Here is a 23572-nt window from a genome sequence, read left to right on the forward strand (position 1 = left end):
TTACGGCTGCTGTGTGTACCTGCGTGTGGTTGACTCAACAGGTAATGTGAATGTTTCTTTACTCTGTTCGAAGTCTCGCGTCAACCCCATCAAACAGAGTCTCACCGTGCCGCGACTGGAGCTCAATGCCGCACTGCTGCTTGCGAAGCTTATCACCAGAGTGCATGATACTCTCATTAAAAAAGACCATTAACAATGTTGTATTATACTCCGACTCACAGATCGTTCTGGCTTGGATACAGACTAATGCTGCTAAATTAAATACTTATGTAGCAAACAGGGTAAAGGAGATCTCCCAGCTCACCAGTAAGTATACATGGGCATATGTAAACACGCACGAGAATCCTGCCGACTGCTTGAGCCGAGGCGTCCTACCCCATGAGCTCGAGAGCAACCAGTTGTGGTGGACAGCACCTTTATTCCTCCATGACAGTAAGTAAGTTGCTCCCCAACAAGAGCAGTACACGGCCGACGGTCTACCAGAGGTGAGAAGGAGCTCTGAGTTCTCTAGTGCAATGGTTTGTACTCTCTCTGATAAGGCAGACATAAACCTTGATTTTCTTGATAAATATTCAGATATAAATAGAATGCAAAGGGTTCTTGCTTACATTTTACGTTTCTGTAGTAACACACGCACAAAAACTGATAAAATAAAACATAATTTCATATCTAGCTCTGAATTAAATACCTCATTAAGTTTTATATTAAGATATGAACAACAACATATATACATACATAAACTCACGCCCGTAATCCCTAATGGGGTGGGCAGAGCCACAAGTAAACAAAGACAACTTGCAGCCACTGTTGATACGAAGTCCAAAGATGGATATGATGAACCTTATGGTGATAAGGGATCAGCCTATCGCCCATAACATTAGTCCATCATGTTAGAGGACACAATCCCTCTGTCGGTTTTTACGACATGCCCGGGAAGAGAAGCAACAAAGGTTTATGAAAAACGAATTATATTCTTTAAAATGTAATAATACCGTAAAGAGTAATATTAAGGCCTTGTATCCATTCATTGATGACCGTGGTTTACTAAGGGAAGGCAAAAAAGTCATACACAAGTGTATTGTATGTTGGAAATTAGAAAAGAATGTGTCTCAACAACTGATGGGTTCTTTACCACATGACAAACGTAATGCTTAATATAAAAGTAGGTTCTCATTGAATAAAGTTCATAATGTAACTTATTTAATCATTATACAATTTACTTTCTTATTTACAACTAGCTTTTGCCCGCGACTCCGTCCGCGTGGCGTGTTATAAAAGAAAGATGGTATTGATATGAGTATCGTGAAAGTGTTGTGGTATATTTTCAGCTAGGACTGCTCCAATGGATGCAAAGTAATCATTAAATGCATTGCAAATCATATTAGGATCAGCAAGGATTTCTGATTGAGATACTAGCTGTGGAGTACTATTTGACCTGATTTTGTTTTTAGCCAGGTAGTTTACCTGATCCCATATCTTCTTTGGTTTCTTAATATATTTCATAAATCTGTTGTAGTAATAAGAGTCCTTCCTAGTCTTAATTAACTTCGCTGCGTTTTCTCTCTCCTTTTTAAAGGCATCTAGTAAAGTAGTATTTTCCGGATTTGATTTCCACTGGGCAAATAGTTCATTTCTTTTGTTGATTCCGTTTATAACATCTTTGTCTATCCAATCTTCTTGTGGCAGGTTTAGGATTTTGGTCTTAAGTGTTCTGCTCTTTTCCAGATTAGCTATAATAATATTTTCTAGTTGTGAAAAATCCATGCTCAGATCAGTTAGAGCAGTTTCAGTAGCTTTATATAACTTGTCGTAGTCAAGGGCCTTATAACTAACGCGTTGCTTCGGGGGAGGTTTATATTTTTTGACTATGAGATGTATTTGCCTGTGATCCGACATTGATGACTCCACTAAAGTAAAATGAAAGGAGAATGGGCGAATCTGGTCCAAGAACCTCCACTGATGAGACTTATATGTAATGAAAGCTTATGCTTTCCCTATGATTCTGGCAAAGTTCTATCAGATTCTGTCCCGGGGTTCTTTTTTTACGGCCATGTTTGTCCTGGCTAAAAATGTGACAAAATACAGTGGGAGCTAAAATCGACTCAAGATTTCTTGCTGGATAACTAAGTCTACATAAATAATTATGTATCATATTGTATATCATTTTAAAGAGGATCTTTTCCAGAATCCGAAACATAAAAAAAAAAACAAAAAGTCTTTATGTAAGCGAATTATAGTCAATTTGCATCTGCAGCGCCATTGTTTCTCGGTAGCTAAGTTCAAGTTTCATGCCTTTTACCTCTTCCAAAAGTATCTTACCGATTTTTTTTATATTGCTTCCGGAATTTGATCTGAGTGATAATAACAAGAAAAATAAATAGACACCTCTCCAATAGAGACCGCCTAAGCTATTGCCTATTGCAAGAAATCGTCATCATTAGCAAGTCATTACGGTATTGCATATTATAAGCTTATCAGCAACTTGGAACTTGGTCCAAGAATCTCCACTGGTGAGACTTGCATGTAATGATAGCTTATACTTGTTCTATGATTCTGGCAAAGTTCTATCAAACTCTGTCCTAGGGTTTTTTTACGGCCATGTTTGTCCTGAGTGTACAGTAGTGGACTGCAAAATCACCTCAGGATTTGTTGTCGAAAAACTATTTAACTAAGTCTATATACATAATTATATATCATAATGTATATCAATTTTAAAGGGGAAGGTTATCAGAATCAGAAACACAAATAAAAAAAATGCATTAAGTATGTAAACGACTTTTAGCCAACTCACGTCCGTAGCACCATTTTTCTCAGCAGCTACGTACGAGTTTCGCGCCTTCCAACCTTTCCAAAGAAGCCCAATCATTTTTTCCTTCTTCTGATATTGCATTCTTAACCTGACAAGACTAAGTGACAACAACAAGAAATAAAATAGATACCATTCCGATAGAGGCCGCGTAAGCTATGGACCTATTGCAAGATAACGTACTTAAAGGCTAGTCATTATAATCCAACAGACGTAACATGATTAGAATGCGGGAGGACGCAAATGTAGCATGTTTTCTTTCACCACAATCTTGTTTTATTAATCCAGGCTTATATCTTGTCTTATAAACAATGCCGAATGGTACAACAAACGTATCGTACGTAAACGTAAGGTTGCCTGGTAGTAATTGCTACCTTGGCAATAAAGCCGCCTTTTGCACCAGTTATTGCCTGAACTTGTTTAATAAATGTGTTTCTTTTGTATACAATAGAGTCATTATATTGCATCTTGATTAGAATGACTTATTTCTTGTTTCTCTCGTACTAAGCTGTATACTGTTAGTGTTAAAGAGACACATATTTCGTCTCTTTCGCATAAGGCGATGTACTACATTTCCGTCCCGCCGCATTCTAATCATGTTACGTCTGTTGGATTATAATGACTAGCCTTTGAGTACGTTATCTTGCAATAGGTCCATAGCTTACGCGGCCTCTATCGGAATGGTATCTATTTTATTTCTTCTTATTTTTTTTTTCTTTGTTGTCACTTGTCAGGTTAAGAATGCAATATCAGAAGAAGGAAAAAATGATTGGGCTCCTTTGGAAAGGTTGGAAGGCGCGAAACTCGTACGTAGCTGCTGAGAAAAATGGTGCTACGGACGTGAGTTGGCTAAAAGTCGTTTACATACTTAATGCATTTTTTTTATTTGTGTTTCTGATTCTGATAACCTTCCCCTTTAAAATTGATATACATTATGATATATAATTATGTATATAGACTTAGTTAAATAGTTTTTCGACAACAAATCCTGAGGTGATTTTGCAGTCCACTACTGTACACTCAGGACAAACATGGCCGTAAAAAACCCTAGGACAGAGTTTGATAGAACTTTGCCAGAATCATAGGACAAGTATAAGCTATCATTACATGCAAGTCTCACCAGTGGAGGTTCTTGGACCAAGTTCCAAGTTGCTGATAAGCTTATATGCAATACCGTAAAGACTTGCTAATGATGACGATTTCTTGCAATAGGCAATAGCTTAGGCGGTCTCTATCGGAGAGGTGTTTATTTATTTTTCTTATTATTATCACTCAGATCAAATTCCGGAAGCAATATAAAAAAAATCGGTAAGATACTTTTGGAAGGGGTAAAAGGCATGAAACTTGAACTTAGCTACCGAGAAACAATGGCGCTGCAGATATAAATTGACTATAATTCGCTTACAAAAAGATTTTTTTTGTTTTTTTTTATGTTTCGGATTCTGGAAAAGATCCTCTTTAAAATGATACACAATATGATACATAATTATTTATGTAGACTTAGTTATCCAGCAAGAAATCTTGAGTCGATTTTAGCTCCCACTGTATTTTATCACATTTTTAGCCAGGACAAACATGGCCGTAAAAAAAGAACCCCGGGACAGAATCTGATAGAACTTTGCCAGAATCATAGGGAAAGCATAAGCTTTCATTACATATAAGTCTCATCAGTGGAGGTTCTTGGATCAAGTTTCATACAAAAGTGCCCATTGTCATTTGGTATGGTGATAGATGATAACCTAGAAATGGTCATAGGCTATAAATAATCACGCCATCGTTCTTAGGGGGTAGGCAGTTGGCAGATAACTAAATTGATTTAGTGATTTGTAGTCGTTTTTGTTGGGACTTTTGCTCTTTCACGTCTAAACGGCTGAACGGATTTTAATGAAATTTAGTAAGGTAATTGTTGGTTATCTAAAAACGGTTGTACGATCAAATTGATCACGTCATCGTACTTAGGGGGTAGGAAGTAGGCAGAAAACTGAATTGAGTTAGTGATTTTTTTTATGGTTTTTGCTGGGAGTTTTGTCTATGCCTAAACGGCTCAACGGATTTTGATGAAATTTAGTTAGCTGATAGATAGTAATCTAGAAAAGGATATGGCCTATTAATATTTATGCTATCGTACTTAAGGCGTAGGCAGTAGACAGAAAACTAATTAGGTTAGTGATTTTTAATTGTTTGTTTTAAAATTTTGCCTCATTCACGCCTTAACGTCTGAACGGAATTTTATAAGACTTGGTTAGTTTAAAGATAGGATCTTAGGCACGGACACAGGCTACTTTTTATGGCGGGAAAATACCTCATTCCCGCGGAAATCTAGATTTCGTGATCGTGTCAAGAAGCGCATGACGCCATAGCTACTGGAATGATTTCGATGTTTTTTTTTAAACTGAGTGACTTCAAGTTAGTATTTGATCACTTTTCTAACTTAGAGGGTAGGTAGGCGCCATAATTTAGGGAATTTATGATAAAATTTTGATGCAACTGTCTTTATTAAACAGTTATATCTCATTCCTACAGGAACCTACACATAGCTATAGCTAGCTATCTATTAACATTAAAACTCTTTCTAGAATCACATTACGCCAATTAATTGATCTGATTTGTATAAGTTTTTTTATTCAACTGACTGTTACATTACATACAGATAAAATCTAATTACTTACACCTCATAATTAATATAGTACTACATGACTAGCTACGCTTTAAACTTGAGGAGGTAATTCGATAGACATTTATACGAACTTTAAGCCCAGTAATCAATCATAGTAATAAGGTAATACTCATTTTAGACAAAGAAACGGATAGGTAATCAGTTCGTCAACGAAATTATAACACCTACACTTAGTTTGTTTACTATTTAACGAGGGAAAATAATCCTTACTAATATTATAAATGCGAAAGTAACTCTGTCTGTCTGTTACGCTTTCCCGCTTAAACCTCTCAACCGATTTTGATTAAATTTGGCACAGACAATCTTTAGACCCTGAGAAAGAAAATAGGATACCTTTTATTGCGAAAAGAAGGGACGAAGAGATTGAAATAGGGGTTGAAAGTTTGTATGGGATATTTTAATTTTAAAATATAAATCTATGAAACTTTATATTTAAGCACTTGATAAAAAATAATTAAACATTTGTTCTAGCGTTGCTGAAATTTCGACCAGTGAGGGGGTGAAATGAGGGTTGAAAGTTTGTATGGGAGTTCGTCATTTTTGGGGATAAAACCACGAAACTTTATATTTAGGAACTTGATAAGAAATAAAAAAACAATTTGTTAAAGCGTTTTTGAAAATTCGATCTTTGAGGGGATGAAATAGGTGTTGAAATTTTTTATGAGGTTCGTCATTTTTCAAGATAAAAATATTAAATTTTGTGTTTAGGCACTAAATAACAAACAAAAAATCGTTTGTTCAAGCATTTTGAAATTTTTACCAGTATGGGGGTGAAATACGGGTTGAAAGTTTGTATGGGTATTCGTCATTTTTGAAGATAAAACCATGAAACTTGGTACGTAGGTCTCTTAGGATGTGCAGAGTTTTTCAACAAACGGATTTTCCGAAATTCGAACGGAACAGAACGGATTCGGAACGGGAACTACGAAGCCAAACTTTTTGTATACAAAATATTAACCACTGAACCTAGGAACATGATATTTAGTAGTTTTGGGTGTATCAAGTTAAAAAAAATTTGGCTTTTGTAGATAAAGTTCCTTTTAACGAATACTCTGCATCGCCGCCACTGCCGTCGGTCGTCGTTCGTCGTCGCGCACATTCGCCGAAGTGTGGCGGCAGTCAACGGCGCTGTCTTGTGGTGGGGGAGCGCACGTGGTGTATACGTGGCCTGCTCGCGAGTGTCGAGTCCAAACAATCTCCACATTTTAACAAATAATAACAAAATAGCAAACGTTGTGTACAAAAAAGTTTTAAATTAGGTCATTTTAAAATATTTTTGTACACAACCTGACGCTGACCCCTGTAAGTGTCTTGGACATAAGGGACCGATAAATATTCCTAAGTAATTTCTGCCACTCAATGGAATACATAGGTACTTTATAACTACTGTAAACAAATATTTTTTATTTTTTTTAAATATACCTACTTACTCTCTTTTAATCACATGCTATACCGTTCCTTTTATATAATCCTTAATATTTTTTTTGAATCTGTATTCAACGTTATTAAGTTCTGTTTCGACACTCACTTTCCACTTAAAAAGTACCATATGAAACACCATGAGGATACGTGGATTAATGAAAACTTACGCGAAATGAGAATGCAAATTTTTCTTTTGAAACAGTTACTTTCCACTGACTGTAATAATGAAAATCTCTTTGAACAATTACTGAAGCTAGAGACTACATCTCAGTTAAGTCATACTAGGCGTAACTTTTTAAACACCAAAATTGCAAACACCAGCTCGGACATGTGTCGCTCGGTATGGCGATTGATTGCTTCGGAGACGGGGCGCGCCCGCGATGGTCACAGTGCACTAGACGTGCTGGTTGCGCGTGCGCCGGGAGACTGCCCTCGGGAGCGCACGCGCCTCGCCGCACAACTTCTTAATCGTTTTTACTTAAATGCTAATCATAATACGAACATAAAACCGGTTTGCAGTAAGGCCTTACAATATCTCGAATCCTATTTGTTGGATTGTGGTCCGAGTCACTTTCAATTTAGCGAATTTACAGTGCACGAGGTTGTAAAAATAATAAAAAATATAAAGAGAAAAAAATTCGCAGATGTATACTATATGACAACACACCTTCTGGACTATTTTCCTCCCGTCCTTATATCACTGTTGTGTTACTTATTTAATGAATGTGTGTATCACGGCACGTATCCAACCGCTTTAAAGCATATAAAGGTACAACCAATTTACAAGGGACAAGGGGAAATGCACGTAATGAAGAACTTTCGCCCAATCTCGCTGATACCCATAATTTCCAAAGTGTTTGAATCACTGTTAAGTACCCGTTTAATGACATTTATAAATAACAATAACTATCTTAACAAACAGCAATATGCGTACCAACCTGGTCGTTCCACTGTGGACGCGGCACGTGATGTCTTCTCTAGGGTGACAAACCACCTTGAGGCGGGATGTCAAGTAGCTGCCATATTTTGCGACCTATCACGCGCCTTTGAACTCGTAAATCATTCACTGGTCCTCAAAAAGCTAAGGCGATACGGTTTTGAAGGATATTTTCTCAAAACTATTGAGGCTTTTCTCCAAGGTCGTATGCAAAGTACGTTTGTTCGTGATGCTCGATCGGACTTTGAGAGTGTGGGCGAGTGTGCTGTTCCACAAGGGTCAATAATGGGAAATAATCTCTTTCTTTTGCTAGTGAACGACTTGACTGCTGCTTCTCCGGACGCAGAGTTTATCATGTTTGCAGATGATGGGTGCGTAATCGTCACTGCTAATGATTATACAGCCCTTAAGGCAAAATTAAATAAAACCATGGGCGAATTAGCTGAGTGGTTTTCAGCCAATGGAATGATGTTAAATGTCAATAAGACCAACATTATGCACTTCCAGCTACGCAAAGTAAAAGGCCATGACTTGAACGTAGTCTGCAATGCTGAGACTGTACCACAAGTGGACCAGGTAAAGTACTTAGGCTTTATAATTGACTCCGGATTAACATGGTCACCACACATTCATTGGTTGTGTGAACGGCTATCTTCGGCGTGTTTTGCTCTCTCGAGGCTGAGACCGAGCCTATCTGATGAGAATATGATGAAAGCATACTACGGATACTTTAATTCAATACTGACGTATGGAATTGACATGTGGGGTAACTCAGCTGACCGCGAATTGCCATTCAGAAGACAAAAATGTGCACTACGCATAATTGCGAAAGTACCTTGGGATCATCCCGCCCAAGACTTGTTTATAAAATATAATATACTTACCTTTCCTAGTATTTATATATTGACTGTTGCAAAGTATATGAGACATAATATCAGTATATTCCCTACTATAGCTCAGATGCGTAATAGTGACCGTCCTTTGCGTCGAAGCGGTGGTGACTTGTTGTTTACTCGAAGGACGAGACGCCACAAAACTGGCAGGCTCTTGGATGTGATTGGGCCACAAGTGTACAACGCTATACCCAGTGATATCAGGGGTGCGCCCAGCGACGCATGCTTCGGAAATAAATTAAAACATTATTTGGTTCATAAAGCCTATTATGACTTAACAGAGTTTCTCAATAGCATAAAATTAGGATGACGACAATATAGCGATGTAATTTGTATATTGTTATGATTTTATTGTGATGTAATATTGAAATATTGTAAAGTAATCTATATAATGTGTACTCATCGAAATATTTGTTGACGTGTAATATTTATTATGAATAAAGAATTGAATTGAATTGAATATTCAAATTAAAAGTACGCAGACGAAGTCGCGGGTACCAGCTAGTGCATTATAATCTATGTAAGTATCATAGTATGTTTTCTTTACTGTATATAAGTAGGTACGTAATTGAGTTTGGTGTGTCCGTGGCTCACGTTCGATAGGTCTCCCATAATACCAGCGCCGCGGCCCGTGCTAAGCACGTGTCACGGCATTATGCTGAGGGAGATCCTTTTTTTATTTTGGGCGCCTCCATTGTGTATTTAATGTCTGTATTATTTGTCTTCTTGTCTTTGTTTTTTTTGTTCTATTTTTTTTTATTTCCTGTAATGTAAGTTTGTAAATGTGGCGTCCAATATGGAAATAAATATTTTCTTTCTTTCTTTCTTTCTTTCTTTCTTTATAATAAAATTTGCCACAAACTCCCGATTAAATCGATGTCCCTCCGAGAGGCCAAAAAAGAAGTTGAGACATGGTTGCTGAGTCAGAACTATGACAAAACGGAGGAATTTATGCCAAATTCATAATTACGGGATCACACAGAAATACACACTCACACACACACACACACACACACACACACACACACACACACACACACACGCACACGCACACGCACACGCACACGCACACGCACACGTACACGCGCACGCACACGCGCACGCACACGCGCACGCACACGCGCACGCACACGCGCACGCACACGCGCACGCACACGCGCACGCACACGCGCACGCACACGCACACGCACACACACACACACACACATAGACACTCCTGCTAACTTATAAATACTATATATTATATACATATTATATTTTTGCACATACCAGTTTCTTTTGTACCTATAAAATGTTTCATCTGTTGCTTCTGGATAAGTCCGAACAAAACCAAACAATGTTTAATCGTTTTTCTCGGGTCCCTGCAATACAGGCTTATGCTTAGTGCAGGGTCCGCTGTTTTATCTGTCTATATGTAGATTTTCTGAAACTACCTCATAAAACCAGTTTTTTGTAACAGATTACTTTTGTAAATCTCTTTTTTTGAAATAAATATTATAATTTGTAAAGATTATTTTTTAAAGTTTTAATTAATCTCTCCACAATTGATGCCTTTTTGATTGAAAACGAAGAGTAATGTTTGATATCCAAACTTTGCATTAAATTTGAAAACGTGTCATTGTAAAACTCTGTACCCATATCAGTTTGCAAATTACAAGGGGTTCTCCTACTTTTTTCCAATACTTCTTGAAAAGCGTTTGTAACATCTAATTTATTTTTAGTTTTCAGTGGCACTACCCAAGCATATTTAGAAAAACAGTCAATCACGACCAAAATAAAGCTAAACCCTTTATTATAGGGTTTTATGTTTTTAAAGTCTATCAAATCTGCTTGCCATAAGTCGTCTATTCCTTTTAGAATAACGGAGCGACGTATGAAGTTTTTTCGAGCTGTCCTATGAATTTCATTCAATATTTGTTGTTTTATCATGTTGAGTAGATTTATTTAACTTAGGTGTTTCAAGGTTTTGCAACTTCTGATCTATTATATACTTCTGATATGCATAAGGTTCATCATATCCATCTTTGGACTTCGTATCAACAGTGGCTGCAAGTTGTCTTTGGTTACTTGTGGCTCTGCCCACCCCATTAGGGATTACGGGCGTGAGTTTATGTATGTATGTATGTCTGATATGCAATAATAGTTGCTTTTAAACGATTTATTGTTAGTTGCATTTCATATATATTTTCTTTCTTGTTTTGTTGAATATAACTTTTTATAAGTAACTTTTCTTTTTTAAGTGTGTCAGGATCGAAGCAAATGGAATTCTATAGTCTCTGCTTACCCCGGTGGGAAATAGGCGTGAGTTTATGTATGTATGTATGTAACTTTTTATTTCTTCTTTTGTATAAAAATTACGATTTGTTTGATCCACATATTCTTTATTGACTACATCGTCTGCTTCAATAGGTATCACCACACCTCTTAATCTTTGCGAATGTAAATTAAACTCACCGTTATCTGTTCTTGTAATAGTTTTAGTTAAATCATATAATTCAGGCAGCCGCATTCTTTTATAAACGTGATGTCCAAATTTATCAATATTCATGGTTTTGAAACAGGTGTGGTTCTTTTAATTATTAAGTTACGAATGGAACTATAAATATTTTGTGAAGTATTTTATTAATTTATAATACCACTTTCTTTGAGTTCTTCTATAATAGAAATTATTTCATTATCTAAACCTGTATTGCCGGCCTCTTGAGAAGCAATCAACAACTTTAATCTTTCAACCAATTCGTTGGGATCATTCCAATACACGTAATCTACGTTTTTATTCCACTTCTTCATTACTGACAAGCCCTTTCCTTTTGGCATTGGACTAAGGTTTGGGGTTGTATTATTAGGTAACTTGAAAAGAGGTTGTATAATTTGTAGATACTTTCTACCTTTATTGCCGTTTATCGGTTTTTTAGGATCGTAATCGCGCCTGTGAGCATTGGAAATCAAAAGCAGTGACTTATAATTATATTTTTTTATCGTCTGCTGTAACCGAAGACAAATCTGGATTTCTTTTTATATAATAGTTCAATTAATCCTGAGTAGTATGTACTCTGCGTCGAGCGGCCGTCCCGAACGGTCGTTTGTTCAGAGGTCCCGAGCTGCGCCCCGCAGCTCCCCGCGCTGCGCCCCGCAGCCCCCCGCCGCGCGCCCCGCGCCCCGTGCCGCCATTGTCTGCCGGCTACCTGCTGGCGTGACCCTGCCGCCATACATTGAGCCAACAATAGTTCTTCTCAGAACTTGCTGGCTTATCTAAGTTTCAAGGTTAAAATAACGACTGTTATTTTACAGTTGCATCGATCTTAATTTAAAACCACAGTTTCGTGGTCCTCAGTGGATACCTTGCGGTGTTAACTAAGCTGAGTGGGACGTGGCCCTGGGGCGTCCGCTTGCCTCACTTTGAGGCAGGCATATTACCCGGACGGGGCTAGAACCACCGGCCTTGGGGTCTACCCTAGTCGACTCTAGCTGTCACCCGGGGTAGAGTGACCAATCTCTACCCCTTATTCTTTTCTCTTCGTGTTTCGGGGTGTAAAAACCCTCCGCACTTAGAGCATAGGAACCCTCTTGCACAATAAGATCGGCAAAGGGATACCAGCTTAGGGCACACCATAAGCACACATCCTCTTTGTTAACCCCAACCAAAGAGGCAAAACTCACTCTCACACACCCTCGAGCAATCCCACTCGAGTTGCGAAAGTTAGCGAGCGATCGCCTCAGAGTTTCTTGCGCCGCTTATTCTCTGAGGAACGCTTTTGCGAAGCGGTAGTAATTATTCTATAGCAGATTGGCCGTCCCTTAAAAATGGCCGACAGCTCCGAGCTGTGGGCCGAAATCGGTAAACTCATTTTGACGCATATCCTAGCGGATAAAAGCAGCGCGCTTTACGCTGAGATATGCCGTTTAGTACCGCAAGTTGCGGCGTTAACTTTGCCTTCCGCGCCCCGCGTTGATAGCCCTCGTGCCGACCGCGCTTCGTCACCCAGTCTCCCCGCGACCCCCTGCCCCACCGCGTCCTTCGCGTCGTTTCCCGGCCCTGCCCGCCCCGCCGCGTCTCTTGCTTTGTCCCAATCGCGCGCGTCATCTCCTTCCCCTGCTTCCCTCCTCGCCGGTGACGATGAGGTATCGTGCGATGTTCGTATGGACGTTGCCGAGTCCGATTCGTCGTTGGAGTGTGTGGAGTCGTCCTCTTCGGAGGACATATTCACGCTCGTGGAGGGCCGTAAGGGAAAACGAGCCCGCCGTCACCGTGAATCTGAGCCTGCTAAGGTTCAGAAAACGTCCTCGGGAACGTCGATCCCCTCTTCCATCCCCGAGGTCCGTAAGGTCCCTTCCAGCCCTTCTAAGGCTGTCACTGAAGTACAAAAAGGTCCCACCCCTCCGCCCTTGTACATGAGGGACAAAAATAGGTGGAATGAAGTCTCCCTTCGGGCGAAAGAGGAGAACATCGTAATCACCAGCGCCCGCACGACCCAAGATGGGATCAAAATCCAGGTCCCGTCATCTTCTGAGCATAGAAAGCTCACTACAATTCTGAAAGGTAGAGGGATACAATTCCATACCTACGCCCTCCCGGAGGAACGTATCCTCCGTATTATTCTAAAGGGAATCCCTAAGGAGTGGGAAACCACTCTTGTTAAGGAGGACCTTATTAAAAACGGTTTTCCGGCTCTCGAGGTGCACCGTATGCACCGCGGTCGTGGCCAAGTCCCGTACGACATGGTCACCGTTATATTAGAAAGGACGGATGAGGGCAAGAAGATCTTCAACCTGAAGACTTGTTGCGGTCTATCTGGCCTTAAAGTTGAAACTCCCCATAAGGGAGGCCCCCCAACGCAATGTCATAGATGCCAACTTTACGGGCATTCTAGTAGGCATTGTCATGCCAAGCCTAGGTGCGTAAAGTGCCTAGGTGATCACGCTACCTCGGATTGCCTTAGAGGCAAAAACGAGGTGGAACCCCCTAGCTGTGTGCTGTGTGGTCAGCAAGGTCATCCTGCGAACTATCGCGGATGCACCAAGGCTCCACGCACCCACCATAAGGTAGCTCAACGAAGGGCAGCCCGCGCTGCAGCTTCCCAACCCGGTCCCACTAAGGCCCATATGGCCCCTTCCTCGCACTCTACTCGCGATTTCCCGGCTCTGCCACTCACGCAAACCAAACTCGCGCCACAGCGTCCATCCGCATGGATTCGTCCCCCGGCAATCGTCCGACCCACAAATCCGCTCCGCGCCCAACCTAGTAGCAACTTAGGTATTCCTGCAGCCACTCTTGCGCCTCATCCGGTTCCTGCGATGGCCCCTCAGGCCTCTGCGTTTCCTGTCAACCAGTTTAGGGAATTTAGTATTCTCTTTAAGTCGGCCCTTAGTCAACTTGACAGTTTATTAGACTCCCTGTCCCAATTCAAAGCCTAATAATGGATTGTACGAATAAAAGTAGAGTCAAACCGCGTTCCCTTACAATAGGTTTTTTCAATGCTGATGGCATCTTAGGTCAACGTGCAGAGATTCACGAGTTTGTAAAACATCATCAGGTAGATATTTTATTAGTGCAGGAATCTTTCCTCAAACCCTCTAATCGCGACCCCAAGATGGCGAATTATAATTTAGTGCGAAACGACAGGATCTTTGCGCCCAAAGGGGGCACTCTCATTTATTATAGAAAGTCACTTCACTGTATACCTATAGACCCGCCTGCCCTCACTGACATTGAGGCTTCGATCTGTCGAGTGGGCATGACAGGACATCAGCCAATCACACTAGTGTCGGCTTATCTATCTCCTAATAACTCTAAGAGGTTACTTAGAAGTGACCTCGAAGCCCTCTTTAATCTCAGTAATTCAGTCATAATTGCTGGCGATTTTAACGCTAAACATCTTTCTTGGAGTTGCTTAACAACAAACACAAGAGGCAGGGTATTAGAAACTCTAGCCGAGCCCCTCTATTATGATATAATAACACCATTGCAACCCACTAGATATCCCCCTGACTTGAACCACAGACCAGAAATACTCGACTTGGCGCTTCTAAAGAACATAAACTTACGTTTATGTTCTATAGAAGTACTACACGAGTTACAATCCGACCACCGACCTGTTATATTAAAACTAGGCTCCCGTTTAGACGCCCCTGATAATCCAGCAACCCCTAAGACAGTACTGGACTGGGAGAAGGTGGCCGAAGGCCTCCAGTCTTCTAGTTCAGTATACTTAGATAGTATCCCAGTAGAAATAGCCTCCTTAGAGGAGGCCTCGACAGCTATTAACTCCCTCACGGATCACGTGAGGTCGGTTTTGAATGAAAGTTCAAAACAGGTTCCGGAGATGGAAGACCATCGCTGGAAACTGCCTACCGATATCCGTGATCTGCTAACGGAGAAAAACGCAGCCACCCGCGCATATGATTCCAATCGCACCGAGGAATGTCGCCGTCATTTGCGTCTCTTGCAGCATACTGTAAGAAAACGTATTAATGACATGCGACAGAATCGGTGGGATAATCTTTTGAGCGGCATTGAGCCCCACCACCAGGCCATCTGGCAGCTGTCTAGGTCTCTTCAAAAGGATACGGTTGTTCCTACTCCTCCTCTCAATAGGCCTAACCAACCCCCCGCTTTTGACGATGACGAAAAAGCCGAATGCCTTGCCGACAGTCTCGAAGCCCAATGTTCGCCCAGTACTCTCCCTATCGATCGTAGGCACCTCTCGACGGTGAACTCTGAAGTTCAGCGTAGGGCTTCTGTACCTCCCACCGATCCTCCTCTTCCACAGGTTACTGAGGAAGAGGTACTAGGTATCATCAAAAGATTTCATACCCGAAAAGCCCCTGGCTCAGACGGTATCACGAATCGTGTCCTTAAAAACTTCGGTGCTCCCCTCATCTGCTTACTAACGGCAATATTCAACGTCGCCATGAGCAACTGCGTCTTTCCACAGCAGTGGAAAGAAGCAATTGTAATTGGTATACCAAAGCCTGGGAAACCTAAAAACGAACCTTCCAGTTACCGCCCTATAAGTCTCCTCAATACCATGGGGAAGATTTATGAGCGGCTCATATTTGCTAGATTACGGGACTACGCCGAATCCAATAGTCTTGTTCCACCAGAGCAGTTTGGTTTTAGAACCAAACACTCCTGCGTTCAACAAGTGCACCGTATTGTTGAACATATCTCCAGTAGATTAAACTTAAAAAAACCTGTCGCTACGGGAGCGCTCTTCTTCGATGTGGCGAAAGCGTTCGACAAAGTCTGGCACAACGGCTTGATCTACAAGCTTTATTCACTGGGAGTGCCAGACCGTCTCGTGCACATCATACGAGACTTCCTCTCAAATCGAACCTTTCGCTACCGCGTAGAAGGGACGCTCTCGTCACCGCACCCGATACATGCCGGAGTCCCACAAGGCTCCGTCCTCTCCCCTTTACTATTTTCATTGTATACTAGTGACATTCCCAAATCCCCTAATACCGAATTAGCTTTATTTGCGGATGATACAGCCATCTATTCTTCGTGCCGTGGTCGAGTTATGATGACCGGAATCCTCCAACGCGCGGCCAATGCCTTGGGCAAGTGGTTTCGCAAATGGAGAATCGAGGTAAACCCGGAGAAAAGTGCAGCGGTGTACTTTTCAAAGGGCTATTATAACACGCCACGGTCACGCCGTCAACTTAAAATCATTAAGATGTTTGGCAAGCCGATCCCTTGGGAGGAGCAAGTCAAATATCTCGGCGTAGTCTTAGATAGACGTCTTACTTTCAAGGCCCATATCAAACGTGTGCGCGATCGCGCCGCGTTTGTAATGGGCCGTCTTCACTGTCTTCTTAACAAGCGAAGTAAATTGTCCCTTAGGAATAAGGTGAAAATCTACACGACTTGCATCCGTCCGATCATGACCTATGCAGGGGTAGTTTTCGCTCATGCGAGTCCCTCTCAAATCCACCGTCTACAGGTAATACAAAATCGTTTCATGCGGAAAGCCACGGGAGCTCCGTGGTTCCTTCGCAATGAAAATCTGCACATTGACCTAGGTCTGCCAACCATTGCCCAATGGCTCAAATTAGCTTCCAAACGTTTTTTCGATTCTGCTCCGCACCACCCAAATCCCCTGGTAGTTGCGGCTTCCGAATACATCCCGCTTAGGGACGGTACTGAAAAGTATCGGCGTCCGAAGGACGTAATATACGATCCCGACGACCCGATTACTCTAGCCATAGAGGCAGCCAATCAGCTCGCGACACCAAACACTTCAGGACCCCGATACCGACCCCGCCGGCGTGGTCGACGATTTCCCTCATTCAGCGCTTATCGCTATCGACCCACTAGGGTCGATTAATTCTTTCAAATATTTTTCCTCTCAGACGACGCCCTGAGCCGAGGTTCGCGCCCAACTGGGCACCCTCAGGCCTGTTGTCTTAAACGTTGTACCGGGTGAGAGCCTTCAGCGCTCCCCATTTGTCCGGCCAAGTAGTTAATGCCATCTGCGGCAAATCTACAATAAGTCACGTCAAAAAAAAAAAAAAAAAAAATGAGTAGTATGTTATTGGGCATTCTAGACCATCTTCGTTCAGTCGGATCGCTCGAGCGCCAACGCGCTATCGCGGAGACAGTGAAAAAGAAGGTTCGTAAGATGAGAGATATCCAGTCGGATAATGAAAAAGCACTGGAAACCGTTTTTAAGCCTATAGTTAATCCACTTAATCAAATTTTAAATAATTCCATGAATAACATAAAATCTAGTGGAGATGACTCTTTTGCTAATGTACAGTTGGATAAAACATTAATGCACAAAAATGCTTCTTCAAATGTAGAGGAACAATCTGATAACACCACCGAAGAAGATTCAGGGGATGAAAGTATTACAACTGATAATAATATAGATGAATCTTTCAAATCTATTGAATCTCATGGAAGTCCTCATAAAAATATATCATCATGGTCTCTTTCTTCGGAAGTGTTTGAAGACGTTCCATTTGGTGCAAGATATGAACGTGGGAAACTTATGCTTGGCTCAGCCCGGTTGGTTATTGATGATAAGCAAATGTCAATAAATGGATGTATATATCTGTTAGGTTTGGGGTGTTAGATTCCTAATGGCTGTGAGGGCTGGTTATCTGAGGCGAAGGCTCGTGCCAGCAACACTGACGCGGAAGTCCCGTGCCGGCAACACTGACGCGTAAATGTCAAGACGCGTATCTTAGTTTTAATTTCTTATTTTTATTAATATCATAGTTTTTAGCCGATTAATTTACTTGTATTTGTATTAATTTTAGTATACAAAGTGTGTAAAATATAAATTTGTGTATTTGAAGTGGAAATAATTGTGTAAATTCAAATCAGCTGATTGTCGTACGGAGACCAACGGACTCCGACGTTACGAATTCGAAAATACGGACTAAAACCTGGGGAGTATTGCTTTTGTTCTATATTATTACATTAGCCACTTATATATGTTGGGAAAAACTATAGTTCAAATGGGCACAACAATAATTTCCGTTACACAAAGTACTTAGCACAAGTAATCACACAGTCACTGCTCTGAGCACGTAATAATTCGAATGAATAACTGAACCCGTTTTACCGCCTTCGCCCCTTTTTATCATACGTCGTAAACAACTTTGACGGGTGAGAAGGTGGGGATATTTTCTGGCTTGACACCTTGTTATTTTGCGCCAACTATCGATTATCGACAATGTTGCCAACACGGCCATTCTGCAAAGCGCATGCCCTCAGGCGCTACTCAAATAACTGTAACATAAGATCATTCAAAAATTAATTAAATGCCATTCCGTTCGGCCAATCGTGACATAATTTTCCGATCATATATAAGATTATATCTGATCTACTTCCCTTTACGTCTTAAGCGTCTTTACATTTCCTTTACTCTTTTCTGTTCCTTTTGGCATAGGTAACATTCTAAATAATTGGTTTAGGCAATTTACCTTTAGACTTAGGTAAACCCGCACCATTTATGTTGGTTTGGTAACCATGAGTGAAGTGTTGGTGTTTGTGTGAGTAAATATTACAATTCTCCACTCATGTACCACCAAATCAGACTTGTTCCTTTAGACTTAGGCAACATTCCGATTGATTGGTTTAGGCAATTTACCTTTAGACTTAGGTAAACCCGTACCAATTTTTTTTTGGTAATCATGAGTGAAGTGTTGGTGTTTGTGTGAGTGTGACATTTACAATTCTCTACTCATGCACTACCAAATCAGTCTTGTTCCTTTAGACTTAGGCAACATTCTGATTGATTGGTTTAGGCAATTTACCTTTAGACTTGGGTAAACCTGTACCAATCTCGAGTTTAGTAAACATGAGTTTGTATTGCAACATGTGTGTGTGTGTACGTGTGCGTGTGTTTGTATGTGTGAGATAGAGAGAGCGAGAGAAGGTGTGCGTGCGTGAACGTACATAATATATATATATAGATGAATAATATTATTAGTAAACAATCACCTATAATTGCCAACATGAGCTTACAATTGACTCCAGTTGTGTAATCGAAACCACGGCTTCATGTTTTCCACGACAACTGTTCCTGTGTAGCGTTTCTCAGTATGTTCACAAGTATATGTCATGGCCCAGGACTTGTATACCCTTATAAGGCCCCTTATTTGTAGGCAACAAGTTTTACTCCGGCCGTCATTTGATCGACTTACAATTATTACAAGTACCAAATCTTAGATATTTAACCAGGGTTTCAAGTTTTGACCAGAGATCGCTTTATTATTAGACGTACCAGCTATAGCATCACGGTCGCGATCAGCATTTCCTGTAGTAGGCGGAGTCACTATTACCTGTGCCTGGACGGATTGCCTTACGTTTGGGTCTCGAGAGTTATTCGAAATCTGTTTCGATGTTTTTGTTTTGTGAAAACGACTATGTAAAAGTCCCGCTAAACTGTCACACGTTTGGAAAGTACTAGCTTCAACGAAAGCATTTAAGTTTACATCGCCTAAGTTCCCTAATATAATAGAGACAATATCAGATTCCGAGAAATTAAGATGTAACCTGTAAATTTTTGACTTTTGTTCGAAAAATAATTCATAGAGAGATTGATTCTCAGTCGGCTTAGTCTCAAACTCAAACTTATTGCCTGGTTTGACCTGGAACGTAGAAGAAATCTTAGGGGGAAGTCCCCTAGTGGCGGACACTTAAGCTATTTAAACAATAGAAAAAAACCTGTTTCGATTAATTAAGCTTTAATAATGAAATTATTTTAATAACAAACTATAAAACCAAATTAAATTAACAAAACTTATAACTCTGCTTAAACATAAGAACAATTTTAAATCACACTTCGACAATAAAAAAATGAGTCTCAGCAAATGGCACCTAGTACCGGACGGACTTTACTTCAAACCCTTAGTACCGGACATCTTCAACCCATAGTACATCGATCGCAAATGTAGCATTCTGAACATTCAGGGATATCTGCACATGCTTCATGTGCCCATCCACGGCAGCTGGAGCACTGTATCCAGTCTTCATCATGATCCTCCAAACAAACTACGCAAATAGTTCTCGTGTCAGATGATTCAGGCAACGATGTCTTTTTCTTTGCTTTATTTCCGATATTCCTTTTGGCTTTTACTCCTTTGGTCTGTTTCACATTCTCTTTCTTTACTGTCCTAAATTTATTTCCAACTGCTTTCTTTTTCTCGTTACCGTTTTTTTCATTTTCTTTCTCCTCTACAAGAATTTTGTACGGTGATGAAGTTAAAATTTCACTTTTTTCGCATTTTCTCTTTCGAGCAAGCGATCGTTTTTTTGCAGCATCCGGCAATGGTGACAAATTATGGATAACCTGGACTACATCTGGATCAAGGTTAGGCAATGGCTTGGGACTGTTGATATATTTTTCTGTTGATTTATTTTGTTGTTTTGAAGCCTCTGAGGGTCCTTGTGTGTCCATATTATTGAACTGCTCTAAATCGTAGTTCGTCGACGAACTGCCAGCTTCAGTTAAGTCACTAGAGGAAACAAGAACTTCTTTAATAGTACCTGGTGCGTTTGAGGATGTTTTTGAGTCTTCTAACGGAATGTTGGTCATATCGGCAGGTAAATAATCCAGATCAGAAAATATATCTTTATTGAATGGCTGAATTCCTGTGCATTTGAAGCCGGAGACTGCAATTTCCAGACGAGCTACTTTTGTAAATGCTTCATTGACGAGACCAGCAATATCGTAGTCAGTTATTCGAGATCCAGCATTCGCTCTTATCCACGCATCGCAACTTTGGTTATAGGCATCTTTAAATGGCTTCATAAACGTTCTGTCTAGCGGCTGTAGTTTGTGTGTAGTGTGTGGTGGCGAACTTATTAAATGAATATCGTTTTCTCGGCAAAATTTAATGACTGCTAATGTCTTGTGACTACAATGACCTATAGCTATCTTGCTATATATATACAGCTATGAAGCTAGTGTATAGATCGTCCGTTAAAAGAAAGTCACTTCACGTACACAGTACAGTTTATTGTTATAGAAAGGAAAGTTACACAGCTTAAGAAAGAATAGTAATAGAAGTAGAAGTATGAAAGGAAGTGAGAAAACAAGACAAAAGTTTAGGGGGAACAGAAAGCATCTAGCGTTTAGAAAGCCGCGATTAAAGCCTAGACCGGGTGCGAGCGAAAGCGACGTGCGGGTGCTCGGAGTGCGTTCGGTAGACTGGTGCAGTGGTGCGCGCCGACTGGGAGCCGGTTTGCAATGCTGCGCCCGCGCGCCTCGCGTCGCCCTTCTTGCGCCTTAGTGATGTGGTGTCTAGTGATGGGCAGTCGCCACACCACCCCCCCGGGAGTTTCATAGCCCTGCGGAAAAATAATCGGGAAATTTTACTCGCCGTCCCGAGCGCGTGGTTATACTTGGCGGCGCTGTTACCGTTGTCGGTGGTGTAACAACAGTGTCCGTAAGTAAATAGGCCGGTTTGACTCGATCTATTGAAACCGTTACCGGGCCTCTTAATAGATCAAGAGTGAAAGTCTTGCCGCTGCGCGTGATCACCCTATGTGGACCAGTATAAGGTGCTTCTAAGGCCCCTCGAAGAGCGTCTTTGCGAAGAAATACATGGCTGCAGGTCTTTAGATCTTCGTGCACGAATGTGGGTTTGGTTGAATGTCTCGTGCCAGGTGTTGCTCGTAATCGTGACATGTGCCCCCTGAGTTGTGACACAAATTCCGCTTCAGCTGGAGGTGATGAATAAGTTGGATGGATGAACTCACCCGGGATCCTTAGTGGCTCACCATAAACCATCTCAGCTGCCGAGCATTGCAGGTCCGCCTTCCATGCCGTTCTTACCCCCAGAAGTATTACAGGAAGTACGTCGGTCCACCTGGGGTCATTATGGGCCATTATAGCCGCCTTCAGGGTGCGGTGTAAACGTTCCACCATCCCGTTGGCTGCAGGGTGATAGGCCGTAGTTTGCCGCAGCTGGATACCGCACAACTTCGCCAGGGCCTTAAACAGATTCGAATTAAATTGGCGGCCTTGGTCCGTGGTAATGGTCTCCGGGCAACCAAACCGCGCAATCCACGTCTCGTAAAGGGCTCGTGCTACTGACTCCGCCGTGATGTCGTAGATTGGTGTCACCTCCGGCCAGCGTGTGAACCTGTCAACAGCAGTTAGACAATATTTAAAGTCGGCGGATGATGGTAACGGGCCAACCAAGTCGATATGGACATGGGTAAAACGAACTCCTGGTAGCTTGAATGTGGCCAGAGGTGATGAGGTATGTCGTTGCACTTTCGAACGCTGGCAGGCTTCGCATGCTTGCACCCAAGATCGGCAATCCTTGCGAACTGAGGGCCAGATGAACTTTTCTGTTACCAATCTCGTAGTAGCTTGGACCCCAGGGTGGCTCATGTTATGGACGACGTTGAAAATGTCTCGACGCAACTCCTTCGCGATGTAAGGACGAGGCCTCGATTGAGAGACGTCACATATTAATTTTATATTGGTACCTGGGATTAACACCTCTTCCAGCTTTAACGAAGTTACCGATGAAATGAGGTCTCGGAGCTCTTGGTCATCCTGTTGATGTCTCGCAAGCGCTTCGAAGTCTGGCGGGGCAGTGATACCTTCTATACGGGAGAGGGTATCTGCAGCCACGTTGTCCTTACCCGAGATGTGTTGGATATCGCTAGTAAACTGCGAAATGAAATCTAAATGATTAAATTGTCTCGGAGAGCATTTACGGTCTTTCTGTTGAAATGCGAAGATAAGTGGTTTGTGGTCCGTATAGATTACGAAGTGTCTTCCCTCCACCATAAATCGAAAGTGCTTGACGCTTTCGTACACTGCAAGAAGTTCGCGATCGTAAGCGCTATACTGCTGCTGGGTCTTACTCATCTTCTTGGAAAAAAAAGCTAGAGGTTGCCAGTGCCCATGTACCAACTGCTGTAATACCGCGCCCAAGGCTGTGCTTGAAGCATCAGTCACGAGGGCGAGCGGTGCGTTTGCCTCTGGATGCGCAAGGAGAGTGGATCTTGCTAGACTCATCTTACAATTTTCGAAAACTTGGTACAAGTCCGGAGTCCACGTGAGGGGTTTCGAGCCTTTGATGTTAGGTCCAGACAGCATGTCATGTAGGAGTGCTTGATCGTCTGCAGCATGGGGAATAAACCTCCTATAAAAATTCAGCATACCCAGGAAACGACGAAGCCCACTAACGGTTTTGGGTGCTGGATACTCCTGGATAGTCTTGACCTTATCATCCATTGGACGTGTGCCTTCTTCCGAGATCATAAAACCAAGAAATGGTACCTGGGTCTGTCCGAACGAACACTTCGCCTCGTTTAGCAGTAAACCATACTGTTGAAGTCTGTCAAATACCTGACGTAA

At 41.6% G+C, this 23572-nt stretch overlaps 1 protein-coding gene across 1 annotated transcript in view; it reads right to left on the reverse strand.

Moving 5' to 3' along the window:
• Positions 1 to 1269: 1269 nt before the first annotated feature.
• Positions 1270 to 23572, reverse strand: part of LOC126381344 (uncharacterized) — a 31641-nt gene continuing 9338 nt past the window's right edge. The window contains exon 2 of the mRNA XM_050030839.1: positions 1270 to 1730. Coding sequence (XP_049886796.1) covers positions 1270 to 1730 — 461 coding nt within the window. The remainder of the gene's footprint in view (positions 1731 to 23572) is intronic.

This window comes from Pectinophora gossypiella, unplaced genomic scaffold (assembly GCF_024362695.1).
Source record: "Pectinophora gossypiella unplaced genomic scaffold, ilPecGoss1.1 Pgos_46, whole genome shotgun sequence".
In the NCBI taxonomy this organism is placed as follows: domain Eukaryota; kingdom Metazoa; phylum Arthropoda; class Insecta; order Lepidoptera; family Gelechiidae; genus Pectinophora; species Pectinophora gossypiella.